This window comes from Oncorhynchus clarkii, chromosome 9 (assembly GCF_045791955.1).
Source record: "Oncorhynchus clarkii lewisi isolate Uvic-CL-2024 chromosome 9, UVic_Ocla_1.0, whole genome shotgun sequence".
In the NCBI taxonomy this organism is placed as follows: domain Eukaryota; kingdom Metazoa; phylum Chordata; class Actinopteri; order Salmoniformes; family Salmonidae; genus Oncorhynchus; species Oncorhynchus clarkii.
The window spans coordinates 29,655,690-29,677,274 of NC_092155.1; the positions used below are offsets into that span (position 1 = coordinate 29,655,690).

Below are 21,585 nucleotides of genomic sequence, written 5' to 3' on the forward strand. Positions count from 1 at the left end.
GAGTAGTAGCAGGCTGCTCTGTTAGTAGTAGTAGGGATTAGTCCTTATAAGGGAACGGAAGGCGGGGCTACCTCCTGCGTTACCTAGAGTCTGCGAGTCCAGATCGTCGTCGATAAACTCCTCCCCCTGGATGATGTGCTGCGTGTCCTCGCTGTGATTGACAGGGCTGGTCATCTCCTGCTCCTTCTCGTTGTGCATCTGGGCATACACATTTCGGCCAGGCAGCTTTCTGAAAAATAGTGGAGGATAGGCATCCTCAGTCCTAAGCCAAGGACTGTGGGATTTGTAGTTTTGATGAGAGGTTGTGGTTGTAGTTCATGTTAATGAGTGACAGATTGAGGACTTTGTGCATCGGATGCAAAGGAAGTGCTATTGGTGGGACTCGTGAAAAGAAGACAAATCATGCACAACATATTCATTCATCTACATTCTAGATTCATCAAGTACATGCATTTATGTATTCTAGTACATCTATATTGATTCAGTAATGTATTCACCTACTGTATCTTCATACATGCAGTTATGTTTTCATCTGTGGTCATGCAATGCTTCAGAGGATGACTGATTCTGATGGTTGAAGCATGGTTAATGCAACACCATAATTGGGGGTTTGATTCCCACATGGGCAACATGCAGTATATTGACTATGTCACGATAAAAGTGTATACCAAAGGACATTATTGTTTTAGCTTCATGAGTTTTTCCTGACCACATGCTCTTGGCCAGGGATCATGAACTAGATTCAGCCGGGGGCCGACTTTTTTTCTTGAGTGGATGGTCAGGGGGGCGGGAACATAATTACAAATAATTTGTCAACTGCAAAATCTTCACTATGTGTGTCTAGTGCCCAGTGAATATCTGATATATGTGAGTCTATCATACCCACCTCTTGAACTTGTAGAGGATGAAGGATCCAGTAGCGATGACGCTGATGAGGAAGATGACAGCCAGAGCCCAGACACCTGGACCTGCCACTCCACCCTGAGAACCTGCAGGGGGAACAATACACACACACACACACATTATGATATGGCACATACACACCCTGCACACAAGGATAGACGACACACATCAGATGGGAAATGAACAGTACACAGACACACAGGGTAGGTAACACACACACAGTCTACCTACACACACCTGCTATGGGTGTGGCCCACTAAGACACTGAAACAAGAGTATAGCTGGCACGTCACAATAAACCCAACAGAATACATACACATCTCACTGCAAACAGTCCATTCCACTCCGCTTCGATAAACACCACACACATACCACACCTCAAGGTTTAGCACAGTCTGGAAAAGAGATCTACACGCAAACTGTGCAATAAAATATAGAGTAAGTTTAAAAGCAAATGGAATATATTAGACATCATTCAAACATATTGTTTACCTATGCAGATATTGCGAAAATACACGATTATATGCAAAAGTATGTGGACACCCCTTCAAATTAGTGGATTCGGGCTATTTCAGCCACACCTGTTGCTGACAGGTGTATAAAAGCCATGCAACCTCCATATACAAACATTGGCAGTAGAAAGGCCTTACTGAAGAGCTCAGTGACTTTCGACATGACACCGTCATAGGATGCCACCTTTCCAATAAGTCAGTTCGTCAAATTTCTGTCCTGCTTTATGAGATGGGTTTCCATGGCCGAGCAGCCATTGGACTCTGGAGCAGTGGAAACGCGTTCTCTGGAATGATGAATCACGCTTTACCATCTGGCAGTCCGACGGACGAATCTGGGTTTGGCGGATGCCAGGAGAATGCTACCCGCCCGAATGCATAGTGCCAAATGTAAAGTTTGGTGGAGGAGGAATAATGGTCTGGGGCTGTTTTCATGGTTTAGACAAGGCCCCTTACTTCCAGTAAAGTGAAATCTTAACGCTACAGCATACAATGACATTCTAGATGATTCTGTGCTTCCAACTTTGTGGCAACAGTTTGGGGAAGGCCTTTTCCTTGTTTCAGCATGACAATGCCCCCATTCACAAAACGAGGTCCATACAGAAATGGTTTGTCGAGATCGGTGTGGAACATCTTGACTGGCCTGCACAGAGCCCTGACCTCAACCCTATCGAACACCTTTGGGATGAATTGGAACGCCAACCACGAGCCAGGCCTAATCGCTCAACATAAGTGCCCGACTTCACTAATGCTCTTGTGGCTGAATGGAAGCAAGTCCACACATCAATACTGAACAAAAATATAAATGCAACATGTAACATGTCTGGTGAGTATGCAGGCCGTGGAAGAATTAACTTCTTAAGGTATAGGGGGCAGCATTTTCACTTTTGGATAAATAGCGTGCACAATTTCAACTTCCTACTACTCATGCCAAGAATATAAGATATGCATATTATTAGAGTGTTTGCTATCCAAACCTACTGAAGTTTCTAAAACTTTTTGAATCATGTCTGTGAGTATAACAGAACTCATGTAGCAGGCAAAACCCCGAGGACTAACCGTTCAGATATTTTGTTTTTGAGGTCTCTGTCCATTGAGTTCTCATTGGCAAACGATATTTCTTAGGAACTTCTTCAGTTCCTACCGCTTCCACTGGATGTCACCAGTCTTTGGAATTTGGTTGAGGTTATTCCTTTGTGCAATGAAGAAGTCTGGCCATCTAGGAACTGCGTAACACTGTTGAGAGTTGCGCAAGACTTGAAAAGTAGCTTGGTTTGTTGTGTTCCTTCCTGTATTGAACACAGATAGGCCCGTCTTCAATTTGATCGATTATTAACGTTTAAAAATACCTAAAGTTGTATTACAAAAGTAGTTTGAAATATTTTGGCAGAGTTTATAGGCAACTTTTGAAATATTTTGTAGTGACGTTGCACATTTTGGAAGCAGTTTTTTTCTGGATCAAACAGGCCAAATAAATTGACATTTTGGATATATATGGACGGAATTAATCGAACAAAAAGGACCAATTGTGATGTTTATGGGACATATTGGATTGCCAACAAAAGAAGCTCGTCAAAGGTAAGGCATGTTTTATATTTTATTTCTGCATTTTGTGAAGCGCCTGCAGGGTTGAAATATGCTACCCTCTTTGTTTACTGTTGTGCTACCATCAGATAATAGCTTCTTATGCTTTCGCCGAAAAGCCTTTTTAAAATCTGACATGTTGGCTGGATTCACAATGAGTGTAGCTTTAATTGAGTATCTTACATGTGTGATTTAATGAAAGTTTGGTTTTTATATATATTTTTTATTCCCTGGCTTTTGCCCAAGTGAGACGCAAGCATCCCCTATACCATAAGAAGTTAAGACATTTTCACCTTCCAGGAATTGTGTACAGATTCTTGTGACATGGGCTCGTGCATTATCATGCTGAAACATGAGGTGATGGCGGCAGACGAATGGCACGACAATTGTCACATCCCGATCGGTTTCACCTGTCTTTGTGCTTGTCTCCACCACCAACCAGGTGTCTCCCATCTCCCCTCATTATCCCCTGCTTATTTATACTGGCCTATTCTGTTTGTCTTTTGCTAGTTTGTCTTGTCCTGTGTTCCCGTCTTCCCAGTTCTGACCTTACTGCCTGTCCTGACCTTGATCATGCCTGCCGTCCTGTACCTGCCTGACTCTGATTTGGATTACAACTCTTTGTCTACTCCCAAGGAGCCACCATTGGAAGACACAAGGAGTTACTGCAAAGCCTTATGGAGGGACTCCATACCCTGGCAGAACGCCATGACCATGCATTCAATATACTCTGCAGATTCCCTACTTGGCAGCAAGCCACAACAGTAATTCCCCAGACTCTCAGCAACCCCGCCAGCAGCAACGCTTCTTCCCAGCCCACCCCAGTGTCCCGAGAACCTCGCTTACCTCCTCCGGAGTGCTACGCTGGAGATTCTGGAACCTGCCGGGCTTTTTTTGCCCATGCTCCCTCATATTCGAACTGCAGCCTTCTTCTTTCCCCTCGGACCACTCGAAGATTAGCATACCTCATAACGCTGATGTCCAAGAGGGCACTTGCCTGGGCTACGGCAGTGTGGGAGTCCACTGTTTACCTCAGTCTTGAGGAGTTTGTGGCGGAGGTACGAAAAGTGTTTGATTCTCCGTTGTCTGGGAGAGAGGCTGCTCGTAAGCTGCTCCAACTACGTCAAGACTCCCGTAGTGTGGTAGACTATGCGGTGGATTTTCACACGTTGGTAGCTGAGAGTGCCTGGAACCCGGAAACCCTTTTCGACACATTGCTTCACGTATTATCGGAGGAGGTTAGAGTAAGTTCGCGTCCCATGGACCTCGACTCCCTCATCGCCTTGACCTTACGGATCGATGGGCGGCTACGGGAATGTAGGAGGGAGAGGAGATTTGTTCCCGGTCACACTCGCTCATCCACTGCTCCCACCTCGCCTCCGCGGAAGTTCCCGACGTCCACCTTACCGAGAGAATCCGAGGTCACCCGAGTGCCCGAATCACTGAGGGCGGTTGACTCACCTCCTCCAGAGACCAAGCTACTGGGAAGGGCTAGATTGTCTCCGGATGAACATTTACTCAGGTTGAGCACCAGGATCTGTATGCATTGAGGGACTACAGGACATTATATTTCCACCTGTCCATTAAAAAGACCAGGCTCACCAGTAGGTACGCGTACTCTGGTGAGCCGTACAGGGATTTTCCAATCTCCCCTTACTTGTACCCCTTTCCATGCCACTCTGTTGTGGGTTGACCAGGCCAAATCTTTCCGGGTGCTCATTGACTCTAGGGCAGACGAGAGCTTTATCGAAGCTATCTTGGTGTCGGAGCTGGGAATCTCCACTCAACCCCTCTCCATTCCCATGGACGTCAGAGTGCTGGATGGGCTCTCTATTGGTAATACGGTTCCTATCAACCTACAAGTATCAGGAAATCACAGTAAGTGTATGTAGTTCCTGCTCATAGAATCCCCCTATGTACCCGTGGTTTTGGGGTATTCATGGCTCCAGAAGCACCATCCCATGACTGACTGGGCTGCTGGTTCTATCATGGGTTGGACCCCGTCCTGCCATGTGAAGTGTCATAAGTCAGCACAGCCTGCCCCAGGACATCTGCACCCCTGCTCTTTTCTCTCTCATCATCTTACCCATGTTGAGAGGAACTATGATGTGGGAAATCGAGAACTCCTCGCCGTCAAGATGGAGGAGTGGAGGCACTGGTTGGAGGGATAGCGGAACACCCATTCTTAGTGTGGACTGACCATAAGAGCCTGGAATATCTCCGCACCGCCAAGCGCCTCAACTCTAGGCAGGCTTCTTGGGCCCTGTTATTCACCCGTTTCAATTTCACTCCTACCGCCCGGGGTCCAAGAATATGAAGCCTGACACAGGCTCACATTTGTATAGCTCCCGCTGCTACTCAGTATGACCCTGAGACCATCCTCCCTACCTCCTGCCTAGTGGCTGCACTCGTCAAGGGCTATAGAGAGCCTGGTCCTTAAGGCGCAGCATTCCCAACTGTCCGGCTAACTGGATGTTTGTCCCAAACTCTGCCCGTTCCCCGGTCCTGGAATGGGCACATTCCTCGAGACTGACCTGCCATCCAGATTCCAGTCAGACCCTGGCTTTCATCCAACGACACTTTTGTTGGCCTTTCATGGTTCCTGAAGTCTCCTCATCCGTCACCGCCTGCTCTGTGTGTGCACAAAATAACACTCCGCGGCAAGCTCCGGCTGGCCTTCTTCAACCACTCCCTGTTACTAACCGCCCCTGGTCCCATATATCCGTGGACTTTGTTACTGGTCTTCCTCTGTCAGATAGCAACACAGCCTATCCACCACTGTCTGGATTGTGTTCTAAAGCCACCCATTTCATTCCCCTTCCTAAGTTACCTTCAGCCAAGGAGTTGGCTCAGATCAAGGTGCAGCACGTCTTCCGGATCCATGGACTTCGGTCAACATGGTCTCTGATCATGGTCCTCAGTTCTCATCCGCTGGAAGGCATTCTTCACCCTCATTGGGCAGTCGGCCAGCCTGTCTTCTGGTTTTCACCCCCAATCTAAGTGCCAGTCGGAGCAAGCCAATCAGGACCTGGAGACGACTCTTTGTTGCCTCGTCTCCGCCAACCCCACCACCTGGAGCCAGCATCTCATATGTGGGTGGAATACGCCTGTAACACCCTTCCCTGCTCGGCCACTGGTCTCTCGCCTTTCAAGTGTTCCTTGGGATATCAGCCCCCGCTCTTCCCTGAGCAAGAGGACGAAGTCAGCATACCCTCTGCCCAGATGTGCGTCCGCCGCTGTCTCCGTACCTAGAAGAAAGCCCGGGCCGCTCTTCTGAAGACCACATCCAGGTATCGACGACAGGCGGATTGCCGCTGGACCCCTGCTCCCCGCTATCGGCTCAGGCAGAAGGCATGGCTTTCCACTCAGGACCTGCCCCTCCAGGTGGAGTCCCGTAAACTTTCCCCCCATTTCATCGGCCCTTTCCCCATCTCTAAAATCCTTAGCCCCTCTGCTGTTTGTCTTCTGTTGCCCCGCAACCTCCGTATACAAATAAAATAGTATTTGTCACATGCTCCGAATACAACCTTACCGTGAAATACTTACTTACGATCCCATAACCAAAAATGCAGTTCAAGAAAGAGTTAAGAAAATATTTACTAAATAAACTAAAGAAAAAATAGTCAAATAAAAAAGTAACACAATAAAACAGGAAAGTATACAGGGTGTACCAGTACCGAGTAAATGTGCGGAAGTACAGGTTAGTCAAGTTATTTTGTACATGTAGGTAGGGGTAAAGTGACACTGCATAGATAATAAACAGCGAGTAGCAGCAGTGTAAAAACAAAGGGAGGGGGGGGGGATGTGTCAATGTAAATAGTCTGGGTGGCCATCTGATTAATTGTTAAGCAATTATGGCTTGGGTGTAGAAGCTATTAAGGAGCCTTTTGGTCCTAGACTTGGCGCTCCGGTACTGCTTGCCTTGCGGTAGCAGAGAGAACAGTCTATGACTTGGGACTTGGGTGACTGGAGCCTTCCTCTGACACCACATGGTATATAGGTACTGGATGGTAGGAAGCTTGGCCCCAGTGATGTACTGGGCCATAAGCACTACCCTCTGTAGCTTCTGGATGCTGTGTACTGTTGAGCAGTTGTGAGCAGTTGTGAACCTCCACACCCCCTCTAACCGGCTGAAAATTGTGAAAATGGTTCAGTACCACTTCTACCGTGAGACCTGAGTCCGAGCCAGTAACCTGTACACAGCATCCAGAAGCTATCAACTGCCTTTTCTCTCAGTAGTGTGACATGGGTCCATGTGCAGTGAGCATGGAGAGAGATCCAGTCCAAACTTCTCTCATGCTGCTGGTGTACCGGTAGGAAAATGGACAAAGACATAATGGATTGTAAAGGTGAGCGACATTATCAAGGGTCATTCACGTAATTCATTTAGGCTTATCCAAAATGGTTTATTTTGGGGTATTAGGTTGATTGTGGAGGTCTGCACCCTGCGACATTGATTGTAATTTAGACCAAGTATGCATTGAGATACCAATCTGTCATTACATCAAATGATGAGAAAAGTTCATGCTAGAAAAATAATGTCAATGTAAAAGTACATTCTGCGAGTGTCGGTGTGTGCTAAGTTGAGGGTCTTAAATTAAAGTGATCGAACCAACGTGAAGCACTAAGGACTGCAATTCTACATTTGGGTTAAAATGTGAGGAGAGCCACAAGATTGTAGCTTGGGCTAACCATGCCCCAATCTCATTCTTGGCAAGGTTGGTGTGAAACTGTTATAACATGTGTTCTCTTTCCTGTGAAATGTTATTAAAATGCTGTAAGGCAATCTGTGTCTCTCTGGCTGACAAGATTTCAGCAGCAATCATGTTTTCTGCTCCTCCAGAAGATGGTGAAACTAATGAGCTCCTCCTCCTCCTCTCTAATGAGCTCCTCTGCTCCCATTTCCCCCTGTAGATACAGAGGATGAGTACTGATTGAAGGTTGTTTTCTTTTAACAAGTTGAGGGTAAGGCCATCTATACCCTTAACCTGTTCACATCATGTCATCAATGAGCTGATGAGCAAGCACCAACCTTTTGAAGGTCTTAACAGCATTGCTAGACAACTGGGTTTTATATGTTGACTAGGTTGATGTCCCAGGGACAGTTAGTTAAAAACATTTGTCAATGCAACCCGATTGTGGTAAGAAATATTGAAACAATGGTTAACATTGAGAGATTTATTCACCTATGAATCTACACATCTCTTGGTATGTGTGTATTTTTGATACTAACTTCCATTAATAAAGTATAACCTGTATTATGATTATAGTATTACCATGCTAAGTGGATTGTACAACCCAGAATGAAGGGTTTGAAATTAGGAAGTGTCTGTTTTTTCTCTCCCTGTGTTGATTTCCCTTACTTTAATAGGAGTATAGAATATTTTGATATTAAAGCTCAAATCTAAATGCTTACATTAAAATGTAATGATCATTATCACACAAGTGACAAGAGGATGGATGTAATGGAATTTAAATGTTTGTGCTTTTCTTATAACTCATTTCTATGTTCTACTCATGTGCTGTTCTATAAACCAATTTCTGTATTCATGCAAGTGGCTGACAGTACAAATCAGTAGCTGCCATTTGGCAGAATGCCCAGACCTTGTTTTGAGAACGAACAAAATATATCTCTGTTTCAAGGTCTTAGCTTGGAGCGAAGAAGCCTCGTGAGCTATTGGTCTGTCACATGTTATGAGCCGCTATTGGTCAGTCACATGAATGAAACAAAACTGTAATGATTAATGAAAATATATGTAAATACAGTGGGGCAAAAAAGTACTTAGTCAGCCACCAATTGTGCAAGTTCTCCCACTTAAAAAGATGAGAGAGGCATGTAATTTTCATCATAGGTACACTTCAACTATGACAGACAAAATGAGGAAAAAAATCCAGAAAATCACATTGTAGGATTTTTAATTAATTAATTTGCAAATTATGGCTATCCGCCTCCTGTGTCTGCATCTGGGTCTTAGCCTGAGCCTTGATAACAATTGGTCTCAGGATCTCGTCACGGCGTCTCTGTGCATTCAAAGTGCCATTGATAAAAATACAATTGTGTTCGTTGTGAGTAGCTTATGCCTGTCCATACCATAACCCCACCGCCATCATGGGGCACTCTGTTCACAACGTTGACATCAGCAAACCGCTCGCCCATACGATGCCACACACGCGGTCTGAAGTTGTGAGGTTCGGTTGACGTACTGCCAAATTCTCTAAAATGACATTGGAGGCGGCTTATGAGATGAAATGTTTGTTGTGCAGGTGTCCACATACTTTTGGTCATGTAGTGTATCTAACAGTTTAGCAATTTAGTAGGTAAGAAATTAGGGAAATAACACTGAAAGCAGAGCAGAGAGAAGGTAACAAAAACAGAAGCCCAATCAGATTTGAGGAGATCTAAAAGGAAATAGACTCGTTTTGAGAAAGCAGGAAGGAAAGCTAATACAAGATTGTGTGGGGGCGACTAACGCACCGATCTCCGTCGCTCTCGGGGACGAGTCATTAGCTACTAGTCCTTTGAAATAGATTGATGAAAAACTAAATTATCGATTCAAAGTCAACATTACACCAAATAATATTGGAGAACATATCTATTATAAAATCATATTTACAACATCACAAGGACATGGTTACAGTAATGGGAATGGTTACCTGCGTTAGGATCAGCTAAGGTCACCAACACCTGTAGACCTCCTCGTACGATGAAGCTAACGTTGTTCTCATTGAAGGCCTGCTTAATGGCAGGGATACGCTGTGGAAAAAATGTAAAACACAACCATAACATTCACACAATTCAATTTCTACCAATATGAATGAGTCCAACAATGCCAATGAGTTAGGTAGTGTGTCTCTGTTTGATAGTGTACCTTATCCACAAATACACTCCTCTTAGCAGGCTTGCTCTCTGGTGGGAGAATGTACAGCTCGGCAGTGGTGGGCAGGCCCGGCTTCACCATGGTTACCAGGGACTCCTGGGGGACACCTGTGACCTGGGGGTCAAAGGTCATGGTCAGAAACGACATCTTCAACTTATGGGACATGTATCCCATGTTTCTACAACATGAGCATTTTGTTTTTGATTCAGGTAGTCCCTCCATCGCCAAATGTTTTCTCCCATTTCATAACTATACTGAACGTGCCTGTCATGTCTATATCAAATAGAATAATTCAACCAAAACATATTGAGGCCAATGCAAATGCTATCATTATGTATCCTAAGGAATAGACTGGCCCTGTTATGTTATAGCATCAGGTCATGTATGAGGTGAGTACAGTAGACCCACCTTGGCCAGAATCCTGGTGACTACCTGACCCACGTCCTCCCTCCACTCTGGAATGTTGGGGTTGAGGAGGTCCAGGTTACTGCTGAAGGCCAGAGGGATGACCTGGAAAAGGTCTGGGATTGGACAGAACACACAGGAAGTCGGCAGCCATTTTGGGTTACGGCATTCAGATTAACAAAAAAAATCTCGATTTTAATTATACCCTATCCATTTCTATCGTCAAGATGATTTAGAATAAGTCAACAGTTCCTCACAATCCTACATTCACTTCTTCTGCAGTATGTTTATTCTGTACCATCAGGTCTCTAGGGGTAAGATAATACAGTACCGTTCTGCTCAGTTAGCATTCTCTCATGAATAAATTAAACTAATCTAGATTTGTTAAGATGACATCATTATCCGTGACACAGTTACACAACGGCAACACATGAGGTCATGGAAAACACCAGGGACACAGTTACACAACAGCAACACATGAGGTCATGGAAAACACCAGGGACACAGTTACACAACAGCAACACATGAGGTCATGGAGAGACACAGAGACACAACCAAACAACTAGAGCTATATCATCTAGAATAAAACTATTGCCTCATACCATAACATCATAAATAGTTGATGTACAGCACACAAATAACGTCATATATAAGTACTCATCAGCACTGCAATGTCCCCTCTCTCTTACTGTAGATGCGGACTGTCTTGGTGTCCTGCACCATGGAGCGTCCATTAGAGGCCTGGACAGTGACAGACACCTCTCCTTCCGCAGGGAACCGCGTTATCAGACTATTCTCCAGGGACAGCTTGGGCTGCATGGAGACACACAGTGAATGTATTCATTCATCATTTCCACAAATCATTTATAAACTCTCAACATTAGCTTTAGCACTGTTAGCATCACAAAAAGACAGTGGTTGCATATGGCTCAGATCACCTTTTGAACATTAGTTTCCATAAATCTGCATTTAAAGTGTATTACCTGTGGGTTGTGTGTGTGTCAGTATGAATTAACAGTAGGTTGTGCCTGTGTGTTTGTGCGTGTGTGTCAGTGTCAGAGGAAGCTGGTGGGAGGAGCTATAGGAGGAAGGGCTCACGATAATGGCTGGGTTGGATTGATGGAACGGAGTCAAACATGTGGCTTCCATGCGTTTGATGGGTTTGATTATTCCATTCCAGTCATTACAATGAGCTCATCCCACCAGCCTCCTCTGGTCAGTATACATTACCTGTAGGTTGTTTCCTATCCACCAGTAGAAGACAGTCAGGTTGGCCTCTGAAGGAAGCACCACAGCTGTCAGGTTGACTTCCTGGTTAACCCCGGCAATGGGAACTACTTCCAGGTGAACTTCCTGTAGAGGGGCTGTGACCTGGATGTACATGGTGGCTTGGTCGTGTCCGGCCATGTTCTCGGCCTTGACAGTGACACGGTAGACCCCCAGCTGTTCGTAGCGGTGCTGGATGGGCTCGTCTGTCACCGTCAGGTTCTGGTAGATGGCCCTCACCCCGTCACCCAGATCCACCTGGTATTTAGTGTTGCTGGTGTCACCCTGAGTGAGGGAGGAGGTACAGGAGGAGAACTTCACTGAATTGGGCTGATAAATGGGATAAAAACGAATGCTCATTCCACGGAGGGCCGAGCGTCTGCATGTTTTTGCTGGACTTGATTGATGAATTAAGGTCACTGACTAGTAAGGAACTCCCTTCACCTGGTTGTCGAGGCCTTAATTTAAATATATATACTACGAATGTAGTTTGAGGTAATAGCGAAGTAACTTTGGTCAACTTTGAGTTCAAGTTGAGATAACCAGTACCATGAGAGTGCCTCACCTTCTAGCCAGGAACATTTCTATGGCAACGAACCCTTCAGACTTAACCTGCTCCAGTGCAGGCCAACTCAGAGTTAACCTGAATTGAGTGTCTGAGCTGCGAGTTGAGGACCAATGAAATCTGATTCCCTCCCTCTCGCAAAAAAGATTGCTTCATCATCCACTTCATTTGAGGAAGACAACTCAATAAAAATGTTATTAATATTATGGATTTTAAACATTTAGGTACATACATGTGTCTTATATCGTCTGAAAGCTTAAACTCTTGTTAATCTAATCTCACTATCCGATTTACAGTAGCTATTACAGCGAAAACATGCCATGTGATTGTTTGAGGATGGCGCCCCACACCAAAATATTTTTCCACCGGCACAGATTTCATACATTCACAAATAACGATTATATATTCACTTACTTTTTGAAAATCTTCCTCTGATTTGTCATCCAAACGGTCCCAGCTACAACATGTAGTGTTGTTTTGTTAGATAAAATCCTTCTTTATATCCCTAAAAGTCTGTTTAGTTGGCGCATCAATTTGAGTAATTTCAGTAATCCAGAGAAAGGAATCCAAAAATCTACCCCTAAACTTTGCTTCAACAAGTCAAAATACGTTTCTATTTACTCCTCAGATACCCTAAAATGTAACCAAACTATAATATTTATTACGGAAAGAAGTATGTTCAATAGGAAACCGATTTTAGCAGGTGCGTAATGTCTCCTTTGCGCGCGCCAACACACATTTCCAAGACTGTGTCCTTCTGCTAAGACTTTCTTATTATTTTTGAAAGTTACAAGCCTGAAACCTTGAACACAGACTGATGACACACAGTGGAAGCCATAGGAATTGCATCCAGAGAGCAAATTGTCAATATGACCTTACTCTTGCATTTCTAAGAGGATGGTCTCTCTCTCAAAAAGAAAAGATTCTGGTTGTTTTTTTCTTTGCATTTTCTCCTACCATATCTATTGTGTTATATAATCCTACATTATTTTAACATTTCTACAAACTTCAAAGTGTTTTCTTTCCAATGGTACCAATTCTATGCATATCTTGGCTTCGGGGCCTGAGCTACAGGCAGTTTACTTTGGGCACGTCATTCACAGGAAGTGGAGAAAAAAGGGGCCTAGCCCTAAGAAGTCTTAAATCAACCACAATATCATCTGCACCTATGAGATTTACGAACTAAAACATAATGGCTGTGATCATGAATAAATACACATGCAAAACATTACAACATAAACTAAGAACAGTGTCAGTACTTAATTCATTTAAGGACATGCCATGGTTTTAAAATGAATTATTAATGCACGAGTACCTTTTTTTCCCACACCTATCGAACAAATTATTTGATTAAGTCACAAAAAAGTTTGGCTGTGTGTGAGGTTTGAAATGCATTTGTCATTACCAAATGTTTTTTAATAACCACACCAAAGTCATAAAATAAAGACAGCACTAAAAGTCTATTTCACACAATATCCTGATGAATTTGCAAGATAACTTTTTCTTTCATTTTGATTTCAGCACAAATACAACAACAAAAAATGGCACTGACTTGCGCATGGATTGATGTTTCAGCATTGTCTCAATGAAGAGTTTGGCGATTAACTACCCTCGTGCGACATGCAAGCGCAGTTACAAGCCTGATCGAGTTAGCGGGAGGCGGACAAGCAATATTCACCCTTGTAGTTTGGATTGAAGCCGGAGCTGGAATGTGGAGCTAACTGAAGCTGGTGAGCTTTAGAAAAACCTGAGTAGGACTAGCTTGCTTTGTAGTATAACCCCCCTTGCTGACATTAGGCCCTCTATGGAATGAGTTTGACACTGCTCTATTTCAACAAGTGTATTTGGTAGGTTGCAGTTATAACTTCTGCCTCATAGGAGTCGTACGTGAGTCGTCTTGAACTTGCATTCGGAAAACAGGGGTTATTTCTTAGCTAGCTATTATCACAATCACACAGGCAAAGACACAAAAACACACACATTTACTCTGAACAGCCACACACAACTACCGCACCCCCATGGTTTTTTGAGACTGCCTACGCTGCTCTAAACTCCGACTTAAGTAATCCGTACCTGTTCCTGGTGGACGATGAAGGTGATGTCATCACCAGGCGCCACAGCCAGTATCTGCCCCTTTATACCCAGCTGGAGGCCTCTGGGAGGCAGCAGAGGACAGGTGTGTTGCTTGGCGCTCTGCTGCTTGTTCACTCCCCCCTCACACATGTTGGACACAACCTTCCTGTACCTGAAACACAGCACAAGGCCGTACCAATGTCAGAAAACAGGGGGACTTGTGATGGGTCAGGTGTAGTTTTGGTAAGGCATAGAGACTAGAGTACTAAAAGAATAATGATGCCTTTTTTAATGAGATGAGGTAGGGAGAGGGAGAGTGGTGAGAGGCAGCATGTGCGTGTTTGTGTGTGTGTATATGTGTGTTTGTGTTTTGTGCATTCTATTAACCCTCACCCCGTGCTGGACTCGAAGTCATGTCCCAGATGGCAGTCGTCAGGTGGCGAGTCTGGGTCATGCCAGAAGTCAGCAAAGCATCTATCTCCCTCGGTCCTCAGGCTCTGGGCACGCTCAAACCCATAGTCACTAAACACACAGAGAAAGAGGAGAACGTTACCCCCGAGGCACTGATCTACGATATATTCTTGTGTTTCTCCCACTAATGGTTAAGGTTAGGATTGGAAGAGGGGGAAATATTCTAGAACAGTGCCTAAGGGTAAGCTCCATCTGGGGGTGCAGACAAAGGTCAAAGAGCAAATACAATTCATGACCTCAATGATCGATAGACACCAACAACAAAGACGCCAACAGGCTTCACATAATAGGATCAATATCAATCGCCTAGAGTCGACACACAGCATTGATTGATTCTGTTTGTTGTGAATCAATCAAGCTTTAGGGTCAATGTCATTCTTATCATCTTATCAATAACAGTGTTTTAGATTAAAGAGGATCCTCATTGAAAATGCTTGTACTGGATTTTCAATCCATCTCCTGAAGACAAAAGCAATCAAACCCTAACCCTGACAGTGACCCTTATCATGTATTTATTAAGTCTTTATCTGAAGTATATTCTATTGCATTAGAGTGTTCTGGTTTTGCTGTGGTGTCTCACCAGTTGAAGTCTGTCTCGGAGCACTGGCAGGTCTTGGTAGTGAGGGCGGAGGTGTAGCTCTTCCCCTTGATGCAGAATGCGGTGTCCTTCCTCTTCCTAAAACTCCTCTCCTGACCCATGATGCACTTCTCTCCCTGATGCGGGCCAAAAGTATACATTAGCTGATTGTAAAAGTGTAGGATAAACGCAAGATATTTACAAAGACATGGGAATGTGTGTGTGTGTGTGTTGGGTACCTTCAGGTCAGTGAGTTTCCAGGAGTCGTAGTCGGCCTCAGTACACTGTCTGGGGAATGACTGTCTGAAGTCCACCTTGACAAGCTCCCAGTCAGACCGGTAACTGATGTGACCAAACACCCTGCAGAGAGATATAAGAGGGAGAGAGATACATTTATATTGTCACATGCACAGTGAAGTGCAGTAATCAATATCAAAATAGTATAACAAATAAATATAAATAATAATGATATATAAATAAATATAAATATATATACAGTACCAGTCACAAGTTTGGACACAACTACTCATTCAAGGGTTTTTCTTTATTTTTACTATTTTCCACATTGTAGAATAATAGTGAAGACATAAGAACTATGAAATAACACATACTGTATGGAATCATGTAGTAACCAAAAAAGTGTTAAACAAATCTAAATATATTTATATTTTATATTCTTCAAATAGCCACCCTTTGCCTTGACGACAGCTTTGCACAATAATAAGCAAAGAGAAACAACAGTCCATCATTACTTTAAGACATAAAGGTCAGTCAATACGGAACATTTCTAGAACTTTGAAAGTTTCTTCAAGTGCAGTCGCAAAAACCATCAAGCGCTATGATGAAACTGGCTCTCATTCGGACTGCCACAGGAAAGGAAGACAGAGGACAAGTTCATTAGAGTTACCAGCCTCAGAAATTGCAGCCCAAATAAATGCTTCACAGAGTTCAAGTAACAGACACATCTCAACATCAACTGTTCAGAGGAGACTGTGGGAATCCGGCCCTCAATTGCTGCAAAGTGTCACGTGTGCTCCCTCTCCGGGCCTCTAGGTCACCTGGCTGCTCGTTAGGGCGTATACCATCACCTCCTTGATTACCTGCCCTTTATATGTCTCTCCCTTTGGTTTCTTCCCAAGTCGTTGCTGTTTCATGTCGGTGCGCTGTTTGTGTTTGTTTTGTTAATTTATTAATTAAATGTATTCACTCCCTGAACATGCTTCCTGACTCTCGACGTACATCGTTACAGAATGACGAATCAACAAAGGGAAGCATCAGGGAGTGTTTTTTTGTGTGTGTTGGGGGTGATGTTGGGTCCGGTGTTTGGAGAGGAGCTACCTGGGAAGCCTCAGCCGGTTTGTAGGCTCCCATACCACAACGGGTTCATTACGCTTCCATGCCTAAGCTGGGTGAACAGGTTCTCGTGCCTCAACCGAGGCAACCGGGAGGTCTCAGCCGACACATCAGGCTCTCACTCCTCAGCCGGTTCGTCAGGTTTCTGCGGAGGCGACCGGTCCACTCTGGATCCCCGGGATCGTCCCTGTGGTTGGCATCCTGCGGCTGGAGCTGAACGCGCCGGGGAGGGTGTACTGTCACGTATGCTCTCTCTCTGGTGCTCAAGGTCGTCATGCTCCCACACCTCAGCCGGATCGACAGGCTCCCGCGCCTTAGCAGAGGTGACCGGTCCGCTCCTATTTTGGTCAGCGTCCTGCGGCTAGTGCCGCACATCGGGGATGGCGTACTGTCACGTGTGCTCCCTCTAGGTCACCAGGCTGCTTGTTAGGGCGCAACCTCTCACCAGCGTTACGCGCATAATGACACTCACCTGGACTCCATCACCTCGTTGATTACCTGCCCTTTACATGTCACTCCCTTTGGTGTCTTCTCAGTCGTCATTGTCGCTGTTTCATGTCGGTGCGCTGCTTGTGTTTGTTTTGTTCATTTATTAATTAAATGTATTCACTCCCTGAACATGCTTCCTGACTGTCAGCGTGCATTGTTACACAAAGAAACCACTACTAAAGGGCACCAATAAGAAGAGACGTGCTTGGGCCAAGAAACACGAGTAATGGACATTAGACCGGTGGAAATTTGTCCTTTGGTCTGTAGTCCAAATTGGAGATTTTTGGTTGCAACCGCAGTGTCTTTGTGGGTGAACGGATGATCTCTGCATGTGTATTTCCCACCGTAAAGCATGGAGGATGAGGTGTTATGGTGTGGGGGTGCTTTGCGGGTGACACTGTCTGTGATTTATTCAGATGACCTGGCCTACACAATCCCCCGACCTCAACCAAATTGAGATGGTTTGGGATGAGTCGGACTGCAGAGGGAAGGAAAAGCAGCCAACAAGTGCTCAGCATATGTGCGAACTCCTTCAAAACGGTTGAAAAAACATTCCAGGTGAAGCTGGTTGAGAGAATGCCAAGAGTGTGCAAAGCTATCAACAAGGCAAGGGGTGGCTATTTGAAGAATATCAAATATAAAATTATTTTAATTTGTTTAACACTTTTTTTGGTTACTACATGATTCCTCTTGTGTCATTTCATAGTTTTCTTCATTCTGCAATAAAAATAAAGAAAAAACCTTGAATGAGTAGGTGTTCTAAAACTTTTGACCGGTAGATTATAAATATAATAAAGAAAACATGAGAAATTAGAAATAAGATAGGAAGCTATATACAGGATCAGTACTAATACCTAATGCCAGTGCTAATATAGTGTGCAGGGATACTAAAGTATTTAAGGTAGATATGTACATAGGCGGGTTTAGGAGAAAGTGACTGGTAGCAGGATAAATAATAATAATAATAGTAAACAATGTGGCAGCAGCATGAGTGGTGGGTCGGTGTGTGCATGTACAGTAAGTGTAGGTGTTAGTGTGCGTGAGTGAGTGTGCAAGAGTGTCAGTGTAAGCGTGATAGGTGGATATAAACTCAGCAAAAAAAGAAACGTCCTCTCACTGTCAACTGCGTTTATTTTCAGCAAACTTCACATGTGTAAATTTTTGCATGAACAAGATTCAACAACTAAAACATAAACTGAACAGGTTCCACAGACCTGTGACTTGAACTTGAAAAATGTGTCCCTGAACAAAGGGGGGGGGGGGTCAAAATCAAAAGTAACAGTCAGTATCTGGTGTGGCCACCAGCTGCATTAAGTACTGCAGTGCATCTCCTCTTCATGGACTGCACCAGATTTACCAGTACTTGCTGTGAGATGTTACCCCACTCTTCCACCAAGGCACCTGCAAGTTCCCGGACGTTTCTGGGGGGAATGGCCCAAGCCCTCACCCTCCGATCAAACAGGTCCAGACATGCTCAATGAGATTGAGATCTGGGCTCTTCGCTGACCATGGCAGAACACGGATATTCCTGTCTTGCAGGAAATCATGCACAGAACGAGCAGTATGGCTGCTGGCATTGTCATGCTGGAAAGTCATGTCAGGAGGAGCCTGCAGGAAGGGTACCACATGAGGGAGGAGGATGTCTTCCCTGTAATGCACAGCGTTGAGATTGCCTGCAATGACAACAAGCTCAATCCGATGGTGCAGTGACACATCGCCCCAGACCATGACAGACCCTCCACCTCCAAATCGATCCCATTCCAGAGTACAGGCCTTGGTGTAACGCTCATTCCTTCGACAATAAACGCAATTCCGACCATCAACCCTGGTGAGACAAAACCGCGACTTCTCAGTGAAGAGCACCTTTTTCCAGTCCTGTCTGTTCCAGCGACGGTGGGTTTGTGCCCATAGGTGATGTTGTTGCCAGTGATGTCTGGTGACGACCTGCCTTTACAACAAGCCTACAAGCCCTCAGTCCAGCATCTCTCAGCCTATTACGGACAGTCTGAGCACTGATGGAGGGATTGTGTGTTCCTGGTGTAACTCGGGAAGTTGTTGCCATCCTGTACCTGTCCCGCAGGTGTGATTTTCGGATGTACCGATCCTGTGCAGGTGTTGTTACACGTGATCAGCTGTCTGTCCTGTCTCCCTATAGCGCTGTCTTAGGCGTCTCACAGTACGGACATTGCAATTTATTGCCCTGGCCACATCTGCAGTCCTCATGCCTCCTTGCAGCCAGACTAAGGCACATTCACGCAGATGAGCAGAGTCAGTAGAAAGGCCTCTTTAGTGTCCTACGTTTTCATAACTGTGATCTTAATTGCCTACCGTCTGTAAGCGGTTAATGTCTTAACGACCATTCCACAGGTGCATGTTCATTAATTGTTTATGGTTCATTGAACAAGCATGGGAAACAGTGTTGAAACCCTTTACAATGAAGATCTGTGAAGTTATTTTGATTTTTACGAATTGTCTTTGAAAGACAGGGTCCTGAAAAAGTTTACATGTAAACATGTTTACATGTAAACAGGGCTGGTAAGTGAGTGGAAGCAGGAACATATAAGTACTTATCGTTATATACTAGTGATAATATACTGTATACATGTAAAGAGGAGAATTAGTGACTAGCAGCACAATAAAATAGATAGGTACTAATTGTATTGGCAATCAATAATCAATGAACAGCAGCGTAGTGGTAGTAATAAATCCAATCAATAATCATAGCGTAGGTGTGAGGGGAGAAGTAGTTGTTAGCCAACCCCTAGTCTTATGGCCAGGGGGTTGAAACTGTTCAGGAGTCTGTTGGTCTAAGCCTTGATGCACCGGTACCGTCTGCCTGGATGGGAGCATTGAGAGCAGAGGTTCTCCATGTCTCAGGTGGTTGGAGTCTCAGACACTCCTGACAAGTGCTTCCTGGATGACTGGGAGCTCACCCCCAGTGATTCACTGGGCCGTCTGCACCACCCTCGGTCGGTCTGACTGTCTGCCCTGTCTGTTCTGCACTCATCCGTCTGCCCACCCTTCCACCCGCCCGTACATCCAACCATTTCCACATTTATCCTCATAGGCCGCGTTTAGACAGGCAACCCAATTCTAAAAAAAAAAAACACTCATTTAAGTATTTTTGACCAATCACATCAGACATTTTCACATCAGATCTGATCTGATTGATCAAAAGAAAAATGTGTAAAAAAAAAAAGCAGAATTTGGATGCATGCCTAAACGTAGCCATCCAGCTCCACCCAATGAGGTGTGACTCCTGAACCATATACTCTGGTCCCTGGTCATGTGACATGGTTGAACCAATCCCCTCTTTTGGGAACAGAGCAGTCGGACAGTAGTGTCGTGACATGTCTGTGCTCTCTACTTATCCACACTTCCCTAATGAGCAGGTATCCACTTGAGTGCTCCTGGACCTTTCTATAGTCCATACTTTGTACATCAAAGACACAGATGTCCCTTCTATTATGATGGCCTAAAAAGCCATTGACTGCCCTGCACAAAAGATTGTCCTAAATGGTCTCTTTTAAGGGACTCAAAAGCATTCAGAAGAGTATTGTATGATATGTGTTATTGTATATGTCCACTAGATGGTGATATATCACTATGAAAAAAAATGAGGAAGTACATTTTTTTTCACTTATGTATTAAAATGTACCAATTTGAGCACTTATTTTTCTTAGACTGTCAGTGAGAGCATGTTCTTTTGGGAACAGATTGATGGGAAAACATGTCAGCAGCCCTGACATCTGTTCCGTTACGTATGTAACAATTCCCCCCATTCAATAGGCTGCAACTGTGAACTCATATCTTGATCACAGATGCTGTTGTTTTATCCCCCTCTCTCACTCCCAATCTCTCTTTATCCATGATTATATTTCTATTGAATATGGCGCTTTTAAATGTTAAAGCAATCACAAGTAAAACCTTTCTCGTGAATGACCTCATTACTGAGCTCAAAGTTGATTGCATGTTTCTCACTGAAACATGGCTGTCATCAGACTGTACTGCCACTCTTATTGAAACCTCCTCCCAGATTACAAGTTTTCATCCTCTATCGGAAAAGGGAAAAAGGGTGGGGGGGACAGCCTCTATTTTTACCAATGCTTTCAGATGTAAGGACATTTTGTTTGGCGACTTTGGCTCTTTTGAGCATCATGCTATACTGTTTAAATGTTACCCACCAGTGCTGGCCATAACCCTGTATAGGCCACCAAAGCACTGCCCCACTTTCTTTACTGTATCATCTGAACTATTATTTATTGTCCTTGAGAACTATGATAAAATCATTGTGTTGGGTGATTTTAATATTCATGTTGACAAAGAGACTGACTACAAGGCCATTGAATATTTATGAATCTTTTGAGATCTATGTACTTTATCCAACATGTTACTGGGCCCACGCATAACCGCAGCCATACTCTGGACCTGGTTATTACCAAGGGGCTTTCTACTGGGTCCACCCATAACCGCAGCCATACTCTGGACCTGGTTATTACCGAGGGGCTTTCT

General features: G+C 44.4%; 1 protein-coding gene across 5 annotated transcripts in view; it reads right to left on the bottom strand.

Moving 5' to 3' along the window:
• LOC139416202 (VPS10 domain-containing receptor SorCS2-like) overlaps positions 1-21,585 on the bottom strand; it is a 337,490-nt gene that overhangs the window by 3,337 nt on the left and 312,568 nt on the right. Inside the window, exons 15-26 of one of the 5 annotated variants that reach the window (XM_071164597.1) lie at positions 15,471-15,591; positions 15,235-15,368; positions 14,577-14,705; positions 14,184-14,355; positions 11,510-11,830; positions 10,969-11,092; positions 10,283-10,395; positions 9,866-9,988; positions 9,651-9,750; positions 9,472-9,513; positions 887-989; positions 72-229 (exon numbers count right to left, since the gene is read on the bottom strand). In XM_071164597.1, the coding sequence (XP_071020698.1) occupies positions 72-229; positions 887-989; positions 9,472-9,513; positions 9,651-9,750; positions 9,866-9,988; positions 10,283-10,395; positions 10,969-11,092; positions 11,510-11,830; positions 14,184-14,355; positions 14,577-14,705; positions 15,235-15,368; positions 15,471-15,591 (1,640 nt within the window). Of the gene's footprint in view, positions 1-71; positions 275-886; positions 990-9,471; positions 9,514-9,650; positions 9,751-9,865; positions 9,989-10,282; positions 10,396-10,968; positions 11,093-11,509; positions 11,831-14,183; positions 14,356-14,576; positions 14,706-15,234; positions 15,369-15,470; positions 15,592-21,585 lie in introns of all 5 variants that reach the window. The other 4 variants (XM_071164595.1, XM_071164599.1, XM_071164598.1 and 1 more) reach the window with 4 other exon arrangements.